The 21,516-nt window shown below is 41.8% G+C and overlaps 1 protein-coding gene across 11 annotated transcripts in view; it reads right to left on the reverse strand.

Annotated features, from left to right (window-relative positions):
* Positions 1-21,516, reverse strand: part of ITPR1 (inositol 1,4,5-trisphosphate receptor type 1) — a 361,669-nt gene that overhangs the window by 131,937 nt on the left and 208,216 nt on the right. For 8 of the 11 annotated variants that reach the window (XM_017870723.1, XM_017870722.1, XM_017870721.1 and 5 more), the window contains 6 exons: positions 20,857-20,985; positions 17,852-17,972; positions 14,490-14,674; positions 10,362-10,510; positions 8,971-9,082; positions 3,465-3,497 (listed from right to left, as the gene is read on the reverse strand). In XM_017870723.1, the coding sequence (XP_017726212.1) occupies positions 3,465-3,497; positions 8,971-9,082; positions 10,362-10,510; positions 14,490-14,674; positions 17,852-17,972; positions 20,857-20,985 (729 nt within the window). The remainder of the gene's footprint in view (positions 1-3,464; positions 3,498-8,970; positions 9,083-10,361; positions 10,511-14,489; positions 14,675-17,851; positions 17,973-20,856; positions 20,986-21,516) is intronic. The other 3 variants (XM_017870725.1, XM_017870724.1, XM_017870720.1) reach the window with 1 other exon arrangement.

Below are 21,516 nucleotides of genomic sequence, written 5' to 3' on the forward strand. Positions count from 1 at the left end.
CCTCCACCCTGGGTTGGGCGTCATGAGAACGCCCCCTGAAGGTGAAATTTAATCATTCTGTGTTTCTCCCTTTCCCCACTCTCTGAATTTTACAATGGCATCTTTTGCCTGCAGAAGCAGCTCAAGGTAGAAGTTGAGGAGTTAACATATGCAGCCTGCAGCTGCCCTGAGTAGCTGGAATGTGAATTTAGCTTTTTTGTTGCAATGCAGGAGGGTAAAGTTCCTAGCTGGCACCAATGGCTCCAGAGATTCCACAGTTCCAAGGAGGCAGTGATTCAATGGGAATCACATCTCAAATATGTGGAAACAGACACATCCACTGAACTATAGTACACGCTTTCTAAACACACCAATCCTTTCTACAGACACGTCTATGAAAACTAGGCAGACTACTATTCTGCTCACCACCTCGGGAGTACTTCGCCAGAACTCTCTGTTTGATTAGCGCAGCGCTTTAAAGCTTAGGAAAGTAACTCACATGATTACCTGTTGGGGCCACTCACCTGTCATCACCTGATCTCCTAAGCTGCTACCTGGCCTCCCTGCTTAGGTAGAAGTCCCCAGATTCCATGAGCTTCTCCTTTCTAATGTGTCTCATGGTTGAGAGCTGTCATCTTGCACGAACCTGTATTATTATCCGTTTGCCCACACAAAACAGTAATCTCCAGAATGGCAGACACCGTGCCCATTTGGGGCACCACTGAATCCAAATCCCCTGGACATAACAGGCACTCAAATATTGGTCATATAAACCAATGTCTTTAGCACCAGCTGGTAACTGTTTCAAGCCAAGAATGGCTAGAGGAGGGAACTTTCTGGGGTGATGGAAACATTCTGTATCTTGATGTAGGTGGTGGCTACACTGGTGTACACATGTGTAACAATTCGTCCAGCTCTGAGCGGAAGGTACACCAACACAAGGAGTTTCCCTCTCTCCTCCACCCCATCTGTCCCCCGACCCCAGCTCCAAGGGATTAAGAAAAATCAGGGGGTAAAGATGGAGACTCTGCTTCTTTGTTTGCCAAAAAACAAACAAGCCCTCCTTTTCCTGGTTTCAAACAAAATTTTATTCCAGAAGGCAGCGGGGAAGACCCCATACCATGCACTTTTCTTGCAGGAAATCTACACCTCTGTCCTCATTTCACCCTGTTTTCTCAGAGCACTGACAGGGCCTCAGTAGGCATTGTGCTTTTTTTCAAGTCATTAATTGCACATCAAGTGGCCTTTATGATCAAAGCGTGGTGGCCCTTCTTCAATGGGCCGCTGGGCAGGCCCTACACAGCCTTGGGGCTATTCCCCAACACATTTAGACTTTGGAGCATGGGTGTGCAGTTCAGATGTGAGGCCCTGCCCTCATCCTGGGCCAGCATGAACTCTCATTAAGCTTCTGCAGACCTCCAGCTGTGGGCTGCAGGTTTCCAGGAGTACACACCGGCAAACAGCTTGGTGGGGGAGAAACCACGGGAGCTGTGGTAGCTTCCAGAACAGCATCAATGATAAAGGCCAAGGAGGCATCTCTGCTAAGAGGGCCAGATCCACCAGCCTGAGGGGCTGGGGACAGGGCATCAGTGTCCCAGCACTGACGGTTGCCAGGGGAACAACGCAGAGGGGGATCCACAGTTGCTTCTTCAGGGAATTTTCAAAGAATCTGAGTGGCTGCCAGAACATTCCTCTTTTATAAACAGACAGTATTCTATTTCCTAGAGTATAATTATAAACACACCTGCTCCAACTGTGGAATCTTTCCATAAGCGAGCAATAAACTCCCAGCCAGGAGACCCAAGTTCTATCTTGAGCAAGCAAACACATCAACTGATTACTATGGTGCAAAACAGTGTATTAATAACACCACAGACTCTGATTAGGGAAGGTTTTCCTTTCCCGACTTAATTTGTACTTAAGCAAATAGAAACTCTACCTCAATATTTCAGGGGAAAAATTTACATCAGTGAGGCATTTACAACGCCATGTAGAAACAAGAGTCTTAAAGGGTGCCAGCACCAAATTCAGCATAGAAGTGACTTTTCTGGCATACAAATAACCCGGAAGAAGGAACACTAAACAGGAAATGGCAAAATTCCCTGCAGTTACAGCAGTTAATTAAGTTGGTGCATTCCCTTTTGTTTTTCTCACCTTCCAGTCTTCCCAGAAGGCATGGCCCTCTCAACTGCTCCTGTCTAATTAAGGAAAAATCTGTGCTTATGGAATTTACTGTGGTAGAACAGTAAGCACATCGGGAAAGCCAGTCATGTGTTTGTCCTGATTTAGTCACTGTCTAGCTGTGTGAGCTAGGACCAGTCACTGAGCCTCTCTGAGCCCCATTCCCAAGGCAACTGTGCAAATTCAACATAACTATTCATGCTATTTTCTGTTTCAAACCTGTAATTCAAACTCTCCTTAGGGATATCTGAACCATTTCTTAGTATTCCTGAAATTACGGTGTATTAATTAGAGTAGATACTAGAGCAGACAGCATGTTCTATTTGGTAGCTCCATCTCATCTAAAGGCATTTCTTGCTCTGGCAAAAGAAGAAACAGAGATCGGAAGTAGATCAGAGAAGTGACTTTTAAAAGACAAATTAAGTTTTAGTCCAGTTTGCTTGATTTGCAACCAATTAAGCCCTCTCAATTATGTACATGAATTCCTCAAATTAAATTTTTCCGGTAGCATTTACCTAGCATGTATCACAACCTAAAAATATAGCAAAGAATATTGAAAAAATGGACAAAACAGAAAACATTCAAGAGGCCTCCAAATCCCAAACAAAATGACCACTAATCAGTCTCCAGGGTAATTCTGGGTAAGGGAAACTAGCTTGATACGTAAGTGCAGAAGCCACTGGATGATATTCAATTTCTGGATCTATACATAGTTTTCCTTGAAGAGAAGCCACAGATACAGTACATTTCAAACCTCGCCGGTGAGCCTGCGGATGGAAAGTCTCAACTAGCACGTAGGAATTCACATTGCACTTAAAAAAAGTTGTATATGAACCCTCACACTCAATACTGTTCAATACGTAGACCAAGAGAGGAGTGAGTTTTCCTTTTTCACTACTTTCAGATTATACCAATGCTGTTATATCTTTTGGCATCAGATGCTTTACTTACAGATAGAGAAGTTCTTTAGGTCAATTTCAAAACTGACTTTCAGAGGTAGGTTAATGGCCAGCGTCAACCACCAATTCAGTTGAGATTTTAGACAGCGAACAATTAAAATCTTATCGCAGTTTAGAAAGTCTTTATCTAGACTTAGATGAGATCTCCAAGGACTAATGGCAAACAAACTCATGGGAAATGCTAACACAGACACGACAGACTCCACTCACTCCCAGAGGGCACACCACACAAAGCCAGATACTCTGACACTGAGAGACTAGAGGAAGGATCACAGGGCTAACTGGGAGGGTGTCACAGAAACACCACCATGAGACATGAAAAACAAAAAACAACAAAATTAGGACCTCAGCATTATCCAATTCATCAATGGAAATTAGCTGGAAAAGAAAAAAGGGGAGAGAGAAAGAAGGAAATGTTAGGAAAGGAAATACAAGCCAGCCAAGTTTACAGACTTTACTCTTATTGCTGCTTTCTCCTTAAAGCCTTGCCAGACGGGTAACCATCCTAAGAGGCTTGGGCACTGAGGACATGGCCAGAGCTCACCGTGACATCTGCTCAGGACCAAAACGGACACGATGCTGCCATACTTTATTCACACGTCAGGCATCAGACCTCACAGGTCACTTAACCACGTGTGCAGACAGCCCTGCGCTTGCTTGTAGACATGAAAACTTGAACCGAGCTGGGAGCAAGGGCAAATTCCTCAATGTTTTTTCCACAGAGGGTGGGAAAGAGTAGAGTGAAAGACTAGAGTAGAATTAGCCCAGTTTAGAAGAAAATTCTTTCCTTAGCCTCATTTTATGACTCAGTGGGGGACAGAAGCTCAAACAGTACCAGCTGTAACTTTAGCAGCTAATAAGACCAGCATATCCCCAGCCTGGTCCTGCGGATGATTAAAGGAAACTACATTCCCTCTAGGTTGATTAGTGCCAACTCAAGTGATAATAGTGACATAGGATTTATCAGCATCGTGTCCAAGAAAAACAAAAGTACAAGAGAAGTATCACAATTATGCTTGTTTAAGGATAGATGGATGACACTCAACTGATTTTTTATTAGGTTTGTTAACATTGAGTATATTTTGCAAATTTAAGTTGCTGTCAGAAACACTAGTAGCTGGAAATGTTAATACTTTACTCACCTGGAGCAAACACGCTTTGGTAATTAATAGGAGACTGACAATGTAGGGAATGAAAGCCCAGGTATTACCTGAGGTCATATACTTTCTAGTACTAACACAGCTACTACTATTCAGAAGGGAAACGGATTTTAAATACATTCTGAGATATCCTTTTACATTAATTCCTGGCCTCCGAATTTCTTTCCAAAGCTCTTTGAGTAATAACTTAAGTCAAGAGCAGTTTAATAATAAAAAGCTACAGTAAACAAAATCAGTTATTAATAATACATAAAATAACTATGTTTCCTTCTCAAGCCGGGTCTAGGGGCTTGAAGATTTTCTTAGTTAGAGAGTGATTCAGATTACATTTTAGAGATATTTAGCTGTGGGAGACTATTTTCTTTTCAACACAGACATGGTTTAAATTGTAGATTAAAAGCAGAGATTAGTAGGCATTACACACAGAGTGTTTGTAAAGTCCTGATATAATTTTAAAGTTTATTAACTTTGAATACACAGGATAGAAAGACACTATAAGCATCCTGCAAAAATATATTGCATCATTATTTTGGTGATAGTTTTAATATTTATTTTATATTTAACACTCTCTGAGAAGTATATGCATTGGTGGTCCTTTGAATTGTAGAGACATAAGAATTAAAGATTTTTTTTATTCCTAAGTGGTCATGATTAAAATCTCTGGCCATCTTCTTCAGTCAGCCCCTACCTTTCATCATACATGATAATTTGTTATTGTTGTTGTTGTTGTTTTGAGATGGAGTTTTGCTCTGTCACCCAGGCTGGAGCGCAATGGCGCAATCTTGGCTCACTACAACCTCCACCTCCTGGGTTCAAGTGATTCTCCTGCCTCAGCCTCCCAAGTAGCTGGGATTATAGGAGTGTGGCACCACGTCAGACTAATTTTTGTATTTTTAGTAGAGATGGGGTTTCTCCATGTTGGCCAGGCTGGTCTCGAACTCCTGACCTCAGGTGATCCACCCACCTCGGCCTCCCAAAGTGCTGGGATTACAGGCATGAGGCACCGTGCCCAGTCATGATAGTTCTTGAACAGGTACTTGGGGGCACTGGACCCAGACAAGTGAAGCAACCACTTGCTACTTACTAGCCATATTCCTCTGTGTGGGAACTGATCAGAACTACAGGTTTTGGAAGACCTTGGGACAATCACACTTTGTAAACTCACTTGTCATCTACTGGAGAGTGTTTTCAACAGTGTGAAAAATCAGCAATGAGCTGAAGACTAGATGTTTAAGTTTTGATACATTTAGTGCTGTCACAGCTATTGCCCACTATTGTTTACATAATCGTGTAACATAATGGAAACTTAGAGGTTCAATCTGTAGGTAGACCTCAAAACACTCAAATGGTGTCCATCTGTTCACTGATAATGCAATGGTGAAGAACTAGGACTCTAGGATCAGACTGTTTGGGTTTGAATGCCAGGTTCCCTTGTTATTAACTATGTAACCCCGGGCAACTTCTGGAGCTCTCTGAACCTATGTTTTCTCTTCCTTGCGTTTAAAATAGTTAATGACAATAGTGGTATCTATCTCTGAGGCTGAACTGAGATAAGGTAGATGTGTTTAGTATAGTGGCTAGCACATGACAAGAGGTCGATCCATGTTATCATTGTTACTTATGACATAATCTAGGAAACGAGTGAATATCCATGACTTTTAAAAAGTGTGGGTCAGTCTTATAGTGATTCTATCATGTTTTAGTCTATTTGGTAATATGGGTGACAGTTCTTCATGGCTTTTTTCCCCAAGGCAGGGAGATCCATACAGGCACACCAATGTTTTTGAACAGGATAATAAAGAATGATGTCAACTTTCTTTCTCATCTGTGACCTTGACTAAGTACTCAAGCTGAATGAAATAGTAAAGATGGGTAAAGGTACCTACGTCTCATCATCTTTAAGGATTATCACTTAGAAAAAAGGCAAGAAAACCCGGCCCACACATGGTAGACACCACCTCAGGGGAGGCTGGAGAGGACACTGCACAGGGATTCGGGAAACCCAGACTCTAGTCTTGATCTCATATAGACTTCACACATGACCTCAGCCAGTCTCTCAGCTCTGAGCCCCAGCCTCCTTGTATGCACAGGGAGAGTTGGAAGAGGCCATGCCACGGCCCCTCCAGATCCAATTCTCTGGCTATGAAGGCTCAGGAGGGGGCAGAGAAGCAGAACAATTCTGGACATCACCAGGGAGGTGTCAGTCACGGGAGAAGCTCCATAAGAGGCCACTCATCAGCAAATGGGGATGGGAGGAGGGATATGGCCTCCCTCTATACTCACCGTGGTGTCGTCCTCAGCACTCAGGCCAAAGAACACCTTGTTTATTATATTGACTCAAGCGAACTGGTTTGCTTGAGAAAGGTTAGTTCTTTGGCTCCGGGTTATTTCTGCCCTTGAAAAAGTTGGCCTGCCCTGTGCGTCATGCTTCTTTAGTCAAACGGGGCAGCCAGTAAACCATCAAAAAGCATCTTCAAAAAGCCTTAGTGAGACAGACAAAGTGAATACCAGCTACCAGGTCAGGAGACAGAAATACTTTAGTGTCCCTTGTTCTTCTCTCTCTTTTGAAGTTCAATTAATAGAAATGTTTAAGTAGCATTTCCCGGCAGTCAAGCATCGGGCCAGCAGCACTGCAAGTCTTGCAGGTTTGGAGTGGCTAACGTGGGTTTCTAGAGCATCTTCCTTGGTTTCATGGCATTTTCCATGCTGGCCTATAGTTTGTTCATATTCATGGAGGGGAATGACAGCCCTAACCAGACTGGAAAGAAATGCCATCTCTCTCCAAGCCTCTCTGCTTAGGTGTGACTAATTTCTTCACCAGCTGAAAAGGATTTAACTAGACCCCAGGAATCTCTATGAAACTGTGATATAATTTACTCTTCCCAAGTGATCTCCTTTGAGGGTCCTCTCAACCCTATGCCCTTTCTTTCTCCATGAGCTTTATAACATGCATTACAGTATTTCCCATGTGGCATCCCCTGGGGTCTGGGATGCTCTCCCCATTGGCACTAATGGGTAGGGGCAGGGAGCAGGGCAGCACACTTTCCACATGGCCTCAAAGACCCTGACATACTTGTCCGCCATGCAATCGAGACTCAGGAAACTCCAGGACAATGCTTCTACTTTACAGGTTATAAAAAGACAACTGCAGGGAACTGCATGTATAATCACAACTTGTAACAGTCACTAGAATAGAGGCACCAAAGTTTACTTTAAATACCTCAGTTATAGAAAGAAATAGATATTCCAAATAAGAGAAATTTGTGGTCTCCAGATTTGAAAATCAGGTTTTATGCCCATGGATGCAAAATACTCACTCAGCTTTGGTGGATTTAACCTTTTTTATGGAGAGCAAGTTTCTGTAACTAGATTCATATTTTATAAATGTTTCTGAAAACTAACTTTAAGAGAAATGAAGATCTTGTGAAATAAATGGTTATTATTTATCTGTCTGGTAAGTGTATTCTCTGCCATCAGCCTTTCCCCCACCCCCTACCTTTTTTTTCTTCTCTTGCTTTTAAGAGCAAGACCTACTAGGTGCCTATACAGGTATGAACAGGCCATCCCAGCACTTCTCACCTTACCAGGGGTCTTCACTTCTATCATTTGTATTTATAAACTCTTGTCTGGCAGGTTTTCTCTGCAAAATTCCTACTGAGTTACAGAAGCCTATGTTCTAATTAGTTTCTAAAAATGTAATGGAGATTTCTAGTCACGGAACTGCTTGTTGCTTATAGATTATGCCCCACGGTATAAACTAAGAAACCACAAAATCTGTTTTCTGTTTTCTTATCCAAGGAGTCTCACTAGTAACATTGCTCTAATATTAATGAGAGATAGGTTAGAAAGCAACATTCCTGCAGACATTTATACTTGCGACAATCTGGTTGCCACCACCCATTTTGACAAGGCAGGCTGATTTAATTATCAAGGCTTCTTCCTAGAGCTGAAAAAATGACTTACTGGGTATTTTGATAAGTCGGTGATATCAGCATATTCACCTACTCAGAAATTGTTGCTAAGCATAGCTGACTGACCATTAGTGAACGTTATTGCCTTCAAATGAAAATGGGTGAGACTTAAATTCACGCCCATGATTTGTTGCTGGGGGCTGAAAGGAAAGGGAATGGGATTGTTTCTGTCCTGCTCTGCCCAACATTAGAGGTGTAAGGAATGGAGCTGGTATATCCTTGCTCACTGAATATACTAAGATCAGGTCACGGGACTGTTCATTTCCCAATCTCCCTCAGAAGTGGTGACGTGTATGCCTGCCTTAATTGCAGTTAGAAGTGGAGGGCGTTTCTTGGTGCACTGAAAGGATTGTGCAACAACTCATCTGAACGAGGCAAGCAAACCCACAGGTATGCTTAGCTGAAACCTAAAAATCAGAAACGCATACTTTGATACACAAGAGGCATTTGCTTCTCACTGGGAATTTAAATAGATGGAAAATCTTGTTATTGCCACTTCTCTGACATTAGATTAGGTGGCAAGCAGCCTATAAGAGACGACTAAGTATATTTGACTTTTAAAAAAGATAGTCATATGATTTAGCTCCCTTTAAGGGCTGGATAACCAGCCTTTTTTTTTTTTTTAAGTCAGTAATGCCTGAGCTAAGGTGGGTTTTTAAAGGTCCCTCCCTTCAATGTCATAGTAAAACCTGGTTTGACCATGAAAATAAAATGCAATACCTTTTCTCCATAGCCTCTATCTTTGGTCATCATTTCCCTCAGGGTCTGGAGGACCTTAATGCAGAGCTTCTCCTCATTTTCTTCTAGCAGCTGTTTTGTATGTTTTATTAACCTGAATGGGGGGAAAACCATGGATTATGTCCTTGAAGCTAACTTTAAATTAAAAACACTTCACAAGCAATTTATTTTAACTAGTCCGTTAATGAACAAATATTTATTAAGAGCTCTCAGGTTAAACATACTTCAGGGCATTCCCTGCACTGAGAACAGCCAGTTAGCGACTGTGTCTCAATAGCGACACCTGCTGGTAAGTCACAGCAAACAGGCTCACTGAGGAGGAGTCAGCCACATATAATGGAGAGATTATATGGACAGAAGAACCGAGACAGAGGTCCACTCAGACCTGCTCGTTTATAAAGCGTGGCTATTTATCTACTGAGAATTGCTGGTAAAATGGGTCAAATATGCCAACACTGTAAAAAAAGAAACAACTCATGAGGACGATGGTTGAGGCCAATACACACAGTTCCCTTATGCACAAGCTTGTCCTTAGAGGGTTCCAGAAAAGTAAGAAACTCATAGGCAGAGTCCAGCCCCAAGCTAAACAAACAACTAATCTCAGGGTAAAAAAAAAATTTTCTTTTTTTTTTTTTTTGAGACAGGTTCTTATTCTGTTGCCCAGCCTGGAGTGCAGTAGCGTGATCTTGGCTCATTGTAGCCTCTGCCTCCTGGGTTCAAGTGATTCCCCTGCCTCAGCCACAGAGTAGCTGGAATCACAGGAGCCCACCACCATGCTTGGCTAATTTTTGTATTTTTAGTCAAGATGGGGTTTCACCATGTTGACCAGGCTGGTCTTGAACTCCTGACCTCGGTGATCCACCAGCCTCCGCCTCCTAAAGTGCTGGGATTAGAGGCACGAGCCACTGTACCTGGCCTTAGGGCAAAAATCTAATGGAGATTTCTAACCATGGGTCTGCTTGTTGCTTACAGATTACGCACAAGGCATAAACTAAGAAATTAAAAAATTGTTAGGAAAAGATAGTGAGGTCACGAAAGGTCTGAGATTTCTGAGGGCTGAGGGATCATGGCTTTTTTATGTCTGTACTACAGCACACGGTTGGTGCACCGTAATGAACGAATGAATGGGCATGCAGTTAAAATAAGAACTTCTCACCAAAAAACAAAGCAAAACAAAACAAAACAAAAAAGTGTCAGTAAGCAGGATTTAATAGACAAACTTACTTTGGGGAGGTCAGAACAGGACTTTAGCACATGACCTTGCATTCATCAAAGTTAAAAAACAGGACAACGTCTCCTTCTTCGGGAACAAAAGCTTTGTGAGGTCATCAAGGTTCTGGCAAATGAACACCCCAGAGAGAGAGGCCGCTTACTTGCAAATGAAACCGCCACTTTCACATTTCCTTCTGGCATCTGTGTTCTCTGGGAAAAGCAGCTCGGGTCTGTGGAGAACATCCACGAGCACAGATAACTCTGCCTGCACCAGGGGCCTGAGACGGTCCTCCAGCGCGGAGACGATGTCCTAAAACGGAAACACAGCCTCAGTCAGTGGCTCAGGCAGACACTGACCACAGGAAGGTGAGGACATTGATTTCTGCCCTAAAACACTGATGCACGGGTAGGCTAGGTTAGAGTAACTTTAGTATCATCTGGCATCTCAAATTATTAGATATTGCCCAATGGTTACCTGAAACATTAGCCCCTGATGCAGAAAACAAAGTGAAAACAAGTCAACTTTCCCACCACCCCTTCTTTCAAGATGGCCTTATGCTACTCAACGTACCATTGCATATAGCTTAAAATATGACGCAAAAAATCAATTTAACAACATGGAAAGATGTCTATGACATGGGCGTAACAAAGGTCAAACAATAATAATCCTATTTTTATAAACATCATCAATATCTAGCTAAAGGATAAACATCAAATATCATTAAAACATTACTACTGGTTTTCTCTGGGTGGTGGGATTACAGGTGATTCTAATTTTCTTCTATACAGAAATACTTGTCAGTGTTGTCTATTTTCAATGAGCATGAACTATTCACATAATAAAAAGTCATACAAACATGAGGACACCAATGAATGAACATGCTGTATCAACATGCTAAATACATGTACCCTGATAGCATGATGGTCTTCAAATGCAAAACACATAGCTGTAGGAAAGGAAAACAGAGAGAAGTTGAAAGAGCAGCAAAACCAACACAACAAACACCATTTGAAGGCAAATGATAGAAAACAGATGAGAAATTATCTTCAAAAGATGCTAAAGTCTGCTCTATGGTTTGGTGACTCAGAACCTGCCTAGAGGTATGTTGGCTAAGACAGGGGCCAAACACAGCACGTCAAGTCGGATAATACAGGAAGGCCTGGTTAACCAAGGACATTTGCATGGGAAAAGCTGCTTAAATTGGAACCCAGCTGGGATTGAGAAAGAAGTAACTAATCTTTTATCCAGAAACTAAAACTAACGATATGGAGATAATTTAATCTTAGATTTAATACAATTTGGGTGATGAATGTAATCACTCAATAAGGTTTAAGATGCATAAAGATACATGAATCAATCAAATAATTTTGAGTGGGGCAATTTTCCCAACAAGACTGTAAGACAGTACTTTGCAACATCCCTTAGTTCATATTGACTTTCACAGCACAGTCAAAAAAGGGTCATTTTTGGAAAATTCTGAGGATCTTATCAGTTCCCCACCATAGCATCCCTTTTGGAAGCACCCAGTCAATTTTCTCTTCAATAGTTAACTGATCTTGACTCTGGCAAATCTTTGTCTACAGTATTTCCATGGGATTAAAGTTGTTCTTATCATGTTCATGTATTTCATAAAATCCTGCATCTTTTGCACAGTTTGAACTTTACATTGCAATTGATTTGCATTGTATTGTCAAATGTATAGCATTCAGCAATCAAGGAGACACCAACAAAGATGGCAAAGCAATGGGTGGGGAAAGATGCTAGCTTTAAGTGAGAGGAATGTCTAGATGGGGATTAATTATAGAAGTGGTCAGTTTGCGAGTGAATTTCTTCTATTACAACTTTTGCTGCACTAGGCAATCTCATAAACCACAAGAACTCAGACGGTAAATAACTGGATAATGCAAATCCTTTAAGCCACTGGCCAAGTCCTTAGAACAGTATTGCCCACCTATGTGTTTCATTTAATTTCCCAAGAATATGCATAATAAATCTAAGAAGAGCACACTAAACCAGCATGTTTGATTGCAGATAGTTTATTTCATTTGAGCAGGTGAGAAAATACTGTGTGCTCATGGAGTTAGGAGTCTACAACATCCCTCCCCCCTTCTAAAAGCATAGTGGGATCAGGAAGCACTCAATCAGGAATCAAGAACTTGGTTCTCTTTGTTATTTAAGAACTGGTTGTGTTATGATAAAGGCTGAAATTCTTAACTTGACCCGAGAAGTCCCGGCAGCCTCCCCAGCTTCCTGGCTCCAGCCACACTAACCTTCCTTTGCTCATAAGAGCAGGGCTTCATAGGTCAAGTTAAGATGCATGTTTAAGTGTTTAACACCCATCTAATACTCACTACTTTCCCTTTTAACAAAGGGAGAGCAGATCTCTTGGTAGATGCTAAGAAAAAAAGGGGTAATCTAGCTGGAATTGAGTAATACTTTTATTTTCATCTTCTTTTCTGTGTAATGGTCTTTACACACGTTGTTTCCCTCCCTTTTATTCTTTAGGTCCTACTGTTCCTTCCCATCTTGGTTCAAACGTTACTTTCCTCAGCAAGGTCTTCCTTGACCCTCATCCCTAACCTCAAACAAAATTAGTTTCCTTATCAAAATCTTTCAAGCGCTCCTCACTTCTCTGCACTTCTCACTTGTCCCTCTCACCATTTTATTTTTAAATTAATGTCTCTTTTTCCTTTCCAATACTTGAGATACTATGAGACAAATAACATCATTTCTGGTTCTGCTGACCACTGTATCCCCAGAGCCTAGCATGGAGCTGATGAATGATTTAATGAATTCATCTCTCTTCAAGTAGGTTGTGTAACCGTACAGAGACTCAGTAACTGTTACAGTCAATAGTAAACAACAGTAATGAGAGTAATAATGATAACAGCAGCCCTCAACTGAGTGCTCACCACATGCCAGGCACTGCTCTATGTATTTTATGTGCACTGTATTTTCCTAAGATGGCTATACCACAATATATCCTGTCTTGCACATTCTTCTCACAATATGACACTGACATCCCTTTCACTGAATGATGGCCTAGATTCCCTCCCCCTGAACTTGAGTGAACCTTTGAGACTGCCTTGACCAACAGAGTACAGTAAAAGTGATGCTATGTGACTTCTGAAGCTAGGTCATAACAACAATAAAGTTTTCACTTGTCTCTCTTCATACACACTCATCTTGGGACCTAGCTGCCATGGTGTGAGGAAGCCCAAGCTACATGGAGATGTTTCAGTCAACAACTCCAGCTGACGTCCCACCTGACAACCAGCAACTGCCAAACACGCGAGTGAGCAAGGTGTCAAGATGAGTCCAACCACAGTCACCATCTGACTACAACCCCATGAAAGACTCGAAGCAAGAAATAGCCGCTGAGCGCTTCTGAGTCAACCTCCAGAAAAGCAAAAGAGAATAAAGTAAGTGTTGTGATTTGCTGCACAAAATACAGGTAACTGAGACATATTATCAACTCTCTTTAATTTTCACACCAACCACATGAGGCAGGTGTCACTGTTTTACAGACTAGGAATCTGAAGGACCAAGAAGTCAAGTAACTCGCCCAAGAATACACCATTTTTAGGGGGCAGAGCCAGGATTTAAATTTAACCCAGGCACTGGCCTGAGACTACACTTTTAAACACTGCTTGTGGGCTCATTCAAAGGATCTGTGATTCTCAAACTGTGGTCTATGTACTACCTGTGAGAGTATCATCTGAGGTGCTTGTAGAAAAAAGATGTTAATGTTAAGTGTTTAACATCTAATACTCTCTACTCTCCCCTTTAATAAAAAAAGAGCAGATGTCTTGGTAGATACTAAGAAAAAAGGTCTATAATCTAGCTGGAAGTAATACTTTTGTTTTCATCTGTCTCATTCTGATGTAAAATTCTTCTCTCAGGTGTTACCACCCTTGTTCACCTGCTGATTCAAGAGGCTAAATAATCCCAGAGTGATGGAAAAAATGGAACATTTATGCTCTTATTCTAAACATCCTCCATAATATTTCAATATTTCCTTCTAATAAGAGCAGAGTCCCAATTTTTCACCAAGAAATCTGCAAATCTAGGAGTAACCTTTAAAAACCATCAGTTTTTCAGGAACTTTTCTATTTCTAAGTAACTTCCCACTCCTGGCCCTACATACATAACATTTGACTAGTCGTTCACCACACTGACATCTTCCTACCGCCCAGTTTAGATGCTCTCTGGCTCAAGAACACACTGCTGTGTGTGGCAATCACCTGAGGCCAGGCTAAGCATCACTTCTCTCAACACCAGGCATTACCTGCAATCTCTCAATGATATTCCGGTAGTCTCTGGAAGCTGCCAGAACAGAGTCCCTGCGTGCGGCATTGCGGGCTGAGAGCCGCCAGTTCATGGCTGTTTTCTGCACAATGTTGTGGGACTTGAGAAAGAGGTTGTTGACTTGGCTGTCCAGGTCCACGGGAATGGCAATGGCCCGGCTCTTGGCTGTACAGGAGAAAGATGAGTCGTGAGCCTACAATTTTTATGGGGGACACCCTACAGATGGACATAATGCCCTATTCACCACTGGGCAGGTTTTTCACACCCAGAATGGGCCGGCTTGCCTGGTATTGAGCTTAAAGACTGAGGAGCTCAAGTCAACTTTACCATCTTTTAGGTCAGGGTTTCCCAGTGTGAATTCTGGGGGTCAGCAGTTCTGAGGAATGTTAAAACACTCTCAGGTCATAAGGCTAGGGCATGTCAGCGTTAAAGTTCAATGGGTTTCCTCAATGAATGGCTTCTTATCGTCACTGAGGTGTTTGTGTATTTTAAGAATAATCAAGGCAGGGAACTCGTTTGGCCAATGAATCATTTGCTAGTTATTTTTCAGGTTTGTTCAACAATCTACAAAAATGCTGGGTTATCCCAAACATAATCCTAAAGGTAGCATTCACAATGGCATAAACTCCTCTTTCTGGATAGGTCCTTCTTTCTTCCTCTTAAAAAAGGAGAACTCCAGTCTAAATAAGCATGAGACAAACATCAGTCAAACCCATGATGGAAGATACTCTACAGGACTCCTGACCAGTACTTGTCAAGACTGTCAAAGTCATAAGAAACAAGGAAAGGCTGAGAAATGGTCACAGACCAGAAGAGACTGGGGAGACATGACAACCAAATGCAAGGTAGTGCCTGGACCAAATCCTGGAACAGAAAAAGGGTGTGACAAGGGACAGCAGTGGGAAAAGTGGTGAAATTCGAATCAAGTGTGGAGTTGAGGTATAGCCCAGTATCAGGGTCAGTTTCCTAGCCTTGGCAAAGGTGCCCTGCTAATGTAAGATGCTGACAATGGGTGACAATGAGTGAGGGGTCTGTGGGAATTCTCTGTATTACCCTTGCTACAGTCCCATAAACCTAAAATTATTCCAAAATAAAAGATTTTGAAAAGGAAGATAATTAAGAGTAATAATCATTTTTTTCCATATGGGAAAATGTCCAAAAAAGAACTATTTCCTGTCTTCAATGCTTCAAAACACTAGAAGCAAAGAAAATACTCTAGTATCTAATTGTAAAAACAACGCCAACATCCTGAAAGAGGAATCTGAGAAGCAATTACTTAAATCCCATTTAAAACACAAACACACACACAATTTAGGGGCAAAAAAACTATAAGCCAGCCAACAACTTTCTAACAGTCTAATACAGAAAGTGGGAAATTTGGAAAAATACAAATAATAAAAAATTAAAAAGCAGGATGTACAGGGTACACTCATCACAGCTAGAAACTCTGTGCCTTGGATACTCATAAGCTAAACAACTAACACAGTGGACTCTGGGTGTGGTATCAGTCATGAGGAAGCAATTCCCAAAAGACACAGAGGGGACTCTGGGTAGTGCTGTTTTCATGTCTTACCATTTCACAGACATCAACTCTCCTTGTCTTTTTTCTTATCACCGCCAAGGCAAACGGAAAGATTTCCCCTCTCTAATGAGCACTGAGCTGCTCGTCAAGTCAGCCACTTGCTAAAATACTAAACAAAAACTAACCTCTGTGGCAAGGACTTTCTCTTACATTTTCTTTGGCCTCAATAAGCAGATCTTTTTTTTTTTTTTTCCCAACTTTTATCTTAGAACCAGGGGGTACACACGCAGGTTTGTTGCAAAGGTGTATTGCTTAATGCTGATCGAATCCATCGGCCAGATAGAACACAGAGTACCCAACAGATAGTTTTGTTTTTTTGAGACAGCGCTGTGCTCTGTTGCCCAGGCTGGAGTGCCACCAGTGGTGTGATCTCAGCTCACCACAACCTCTGCCTCCCAGGTTCAAGCAATTCTCCTGCCTCAGCCTCCTCAGTAACTGGGATTACAGGCATGCGCCACCATGCCAGGCTAATTTTGTATTTTTAGTAGAGACGGGGTTTCTCCATGTTGGTCAGGCTGGTCTCGAACTCCCAACCTCAGGTGATCCGCCTGTCTCAGTCTCCCAAAGTGGTGGGATTACAGGTGTGAGCCACCATGCCCAGCACCCAACAGGTAGTTTTTCAGCCCTTTTCCCTCTTTCCCCCTCTAGTATTCCCCATCTTTACATCCATGTGGACCCAATATTTAGCTCCCACTTTTAAGTGAGAATGCGTGGTATTTGGCTTTCTACTTCCACGTTAGTTCACCAAGTATATTCTTTATGATAGATAATCGTGTATGGAAAAAGTATAGGATTATCTGGGAATTCCCTTGCAGGGCCCTGTTTCTAAGCTCTAACACAATGAACCTGTCATGTATATATTTTCCAAAACCTAATTTATGACTGCAAAATGCCGCCACACCAATAATAAAAAGACATCAACACCCACCATATGAGAGTAAAGGAACTGGGCCACAGACTACTGAAATTAGGCAACAGGTCCTAATATAGATTATACATATCTCCCAAAGTATATCCAAACTGACTTGATATCTTACCTACACAATTGACACTTGCTGGACAGCCACTAAATAGTACTAAGAACTACACCTGCTTTGCTCTTCTTGTTACCTGCCTGGAGGACTCTCTTCTTAACTTCAGGCAGGAAGCTTACCTCTTTGCACAGCATTAATAGGGGGTGGGTAATGGGTCAAGTCATGGAATCTGATAAAGTCAGGATGAAGGAAAAAGAAATTTTCCTAACTTCCTTTCAAACGCTGCCTATGAGAGGTGGTACAGGAGGGGAGTCACAGAGGAAATGGAGAATCATTTCTCCTCAAGGGGAAGAAGGGAGCAGTGCACCATTTCTGAGAAAGGGTGTTCCTTAGGATGTGACAGGTGCTTTCCAGGAAAAAGTTTCCATATGGTCAAGTACATTTGCTGGATTAAACAAATTAGTTTCTTGAATGAGGGACTTCCCAGGGCCTTGAATAAGCTGTGTGTATCATGACTTGCCAAGAATTGCCTAACAACCACGGAAGCTTGTTCTTCGAGGCCTATCTGACTTAGGACTCACTGGCTCTTCCTTTGGGAAATGCTGGCTTGGTAGATAAAAAAAAGAAGCCCAGTAATCAAGAAGACCTTGGTTCCAGGTCTGACTCTGAAACTTCCTGTCTTTGTAACTTTAGAAGAGTTGTAATGAGTGCTCAATAAATGGCAGCCTTACCACTGTCAGACAATTCATTTTCATCACGTATATCCAAACTGACTTGGTATCTTACCTACATCAGACAGCACCCGAATACAGCTCTCCACGGAGGCTTTTTGGCTTGGCATTAACCAGTTGCAGTGGTAAACTCTGAACACTCCTTGCAGCAGTTGCACAAAGACAGGCTGGCGAGTCTGCAAGAAGCCGAAAGAGGCAATGTGAAAAACAGACTTTTATTTATAGACTACTGATGAGCTGATCAGAGACAGACATTGTCTTGAACCACGGGACCCCAGACCCGAGATAGACATTGTTGTTAATGGACCCTGAGGCAAGTGTGAGAGGGGATGCCTGGATAAGAGCTAAATTCCATAAGTTACCTAGCCAAGGGAGGGCAATTCAGAAGCATTTTAGGGCAATGCATTAACTTGATGCTATTTTAACTAACTTTGAGCACGAGAAGGAGCAATGGATCCACAATTCAAAGACTGGTATTCTTATCCAGTTACCAAGCAGCTGCATGACTTTAAGCAAAATTACTTCACCTCTCTGAACTCCAGTTTCATCCAACGTATAAAATAAGTGGATTGAGGCAGATGGACCCCAAAGTTCCTTCCAGACATTGTATCCATTGAGTAGAATCCATATTTTAATCGGCAAAACAAACTGATAAGTGAATCTCACCTAGAATGCTACTTCTTTATTTCTGGCAAGGTCCTCAACGACATAAAGAGAATTCAGATGGTTACTCTTTATAAATATTCATTTATTATGATGAGTACTTAGAAGTTACATGAGAAGATTTATTCCTTTCTACAAAGGTATAAATTTGTACTCATTTTAAAGTAAGAGTACTCAAATATCCACTGAATCAATTTGACACTGACTTTCTGAGTACATGAAAAAATTATAGTTTTGGTTTCCATTAAAAGCGTAGTTTTGGACCAGCAAGGCAAAGATAGATAGCCACGTATGCTGCACTATTCAACTCGTCTTTCATTTGAGAGGAGACAACTTGCATAGCCCCTCTAAAAACAGTGGAAGTTAATATAGTAAAGAAAAAAGTATTGAAAACCCCAGAAGAGGTCTCTGAGATTAAAGAAAATAGAAAGTGTCAGGGGAAAAAGGAAGTCTATTATAAGAAAATAAAATAGATTAACTAAAACTTCAGAACCTCCCTGATAAACATGGTTCAGATAACTTTCATTTATTAAGGGCAAACTATGTGTGAGACATTTCACGTACGATCTCATTCAGGCCTCAGTGAACAATTCGGTGACTTGGAATTACCTTCCCGTCACACAGGAAAAACAAAGGCCCAGCAAGAATAAAAGAAATTATCCAAAAGAAAAGAGAAGTGATGGCAAAGCAGGAAGTGAACTGCAAGGGTCTCTCTGATGGCAAACCTCCATGTTCTTTCCATGAAGTTCACCTGGGAGCCAGAATCTCATTGCCTTCTTTCTGTCCTACTCCCTGCAGCCACCTAAGATAGTAAGCTGTGTTCCTAATAGAGGACAGGAGCAGAGGGAGCCTGGCAAACTGGCCAGGGGAACCTAGAATTTAGTCCGAGTTTTGTGGCTGCTTGTTAGCTCTGAAGCTAATTCAAAGGGCCCAGTGAGAATGGTTGTTTACCCCAGGCACTTCCTGCATGCCAAGCTCTGTGCTAAGCACTTTATACATATCTCATTTAGCCTTCACCATCACCCTGTGAAGTAAGCAGTGGCATTATTACCTGCCCTATTAGCCAGTAAGTGCTGGATTTGGGATGGGAACCCAATAGCCCAGGTCAAAGAAAGAAATATCCCTTGACTAAAATAACTCCACTGAACCGTATTCCTGGAACACCTGCTCTGCCCCTATTTGACACCTTGGTGTACAAAAGACGATTAAAAGGATAAGAGTAGCTGCCTACTAACTATCCGAATGTAACAGGCAATCAGGTGGGATATGGTTTGGCTGTGTCCCTACCCAAATTTCATCTTGAATTGTAGCTCCTACAATTTCCACATGTTGTGGGAGGGACCTGGTGGGAGGTAACTGAATCATGGGGTGGGTCTTTCCCATGCTGTTCTCGTGATAGTGAATGAATCTTGCAAGATCTGATGGTTTTATAAAGGGGAGTTTCCCTGCACAAGTTCTCTTCTCTAGTCTGCTGCCATGTGGGACGTAGCCTTCACCGTCTACCATGACTGTGAGGCCTCCCCAGCCACATGGAACTGTGAGTCCACTAAACCTCTTTCTTTTGTAAATTGCCTAGTCTTGGGTATGTCTTTATCAGCAGTGTGAAAATGGACTAATACAGGTGACATCAGCTCACTCAACCTCTTGGAAGAGCAAAAGAACATGATGGCCCATCATCAGCTTTTTTCCTAAAATCCTCCCCTTTCTTCATTCCTGAGGTCCCACAGACTCCCAAATCGCATCCTGCCTGCATGAAAACTCCTGACCTTCCTCTGCCTCTTTTACATCCCATCATCCATTATTTGTGTCCTCTCCAGGTCCCTTTTCGTTTACCACTTCATTTTCCTGGCTAAGGCTTCAACCAGTACATGTTTATCTCTGATCTCTACTGCTCTCCTGAGTCTAATTTATTCATTTGTTCAATAAATTAGCAACTTGTTGTCAGTCACAACGCCAGGTACAAGGGATAGACTAGTATATGAGATGATCATGCATATAAGGCATAACTTTGTCCTCATGTAGCTTATAGTCTAACAGAAATAGTACAGGCTACCATTTATTAAGCACCTACTCTGTGTCAGGCACTGTGCTAGATGTTTTATAAATGTTATCTCTAGAATTGGAGGGCAGGGAAGGAGAAGACTGAAGGACCAAAAAACCAGAAAAGATTTTAAGGAGAAAATCAACAATTAACAGAACCATCCAATATAAGAAAATATCCCCAGGTACTTCTTTAGCCAAGAAATCCCATCAAAGCTATCTTCCCCCAAGAGAAATGTATCTTTTATTAATGCTTTGCAGACCAGTTCATTTACAGTTGCTCACACCCAAATTCACATCTTGCCCAACTGCCGAAGGTGTATCATGAACACTCTGCTTGACGCTGGTATTTATTACCTGTAAAGTTGTACTCTGGTCTGAGAAGGGAGAGCTGAAGAAAGTAGTAACAATACTCATGACGATTTCGGTGACGTACTTCTCCAAAATGGAGTCTGCATGTTTCCTGTCACTAGTGTTGTTACAGGCCTGGAAGATAAGTGGGTATATGTTAAGCATGACACCAAAACCTACACCAAACATTAAGAAATCTGCGACTCCCTCCTGTGGGTTACTTTTAACAAATGAAAGGTAAAGGCCTGCTGGCCAATATTTCTCCCCTTAAGGAATCACAATAATAAAATATAAATCACGAAAAAAAGGAAAGCAGATCAGCTCAGACAACATGAAGCAAAATCACAAACATTAAAATGGGTATGAGACCACCAAGGCCACCACTTGCAACTTCCTACGTGTGTCTGGAAAATCCAAAACCCCGAAGGGCAGTGAGAAGCACAGTCACTACAGGTGTCTTAAATTTCCCCTAAAAGAAAACTGCTCTCCTGAGTAATCCATTCCTCTGGTCTAGACCATGGTTTCCTTATCCAAATAATCAAGACAGTCAAATATGTTACTGAGGTCCTATGGACCTGACCGTCTCCAATCCTTTTTTTTTTTTTTTTTTTTTTTTTTTTTTTTTTTTTGAGACAGAGTCTCACTCTGTCACCCAGGAGGGAGTAC

The sequence above is a fragment of the Rhinopithecus bieti genome, unplaced genomic scaffold (assembly GCF_001698545.2).
Source record: "Rhinopithecus bieti isolate Rb0 unplaced genomic scaffold, ASM169854v2 scaffold_5101, whole genome shotgun sequence".
Lineage (NCBI taxonomy): Eukaryota > Metazoa > Chordata > Mammalia > Primates > Cercopithecidae > Rhinopithecus > Rhinopithecus bieti.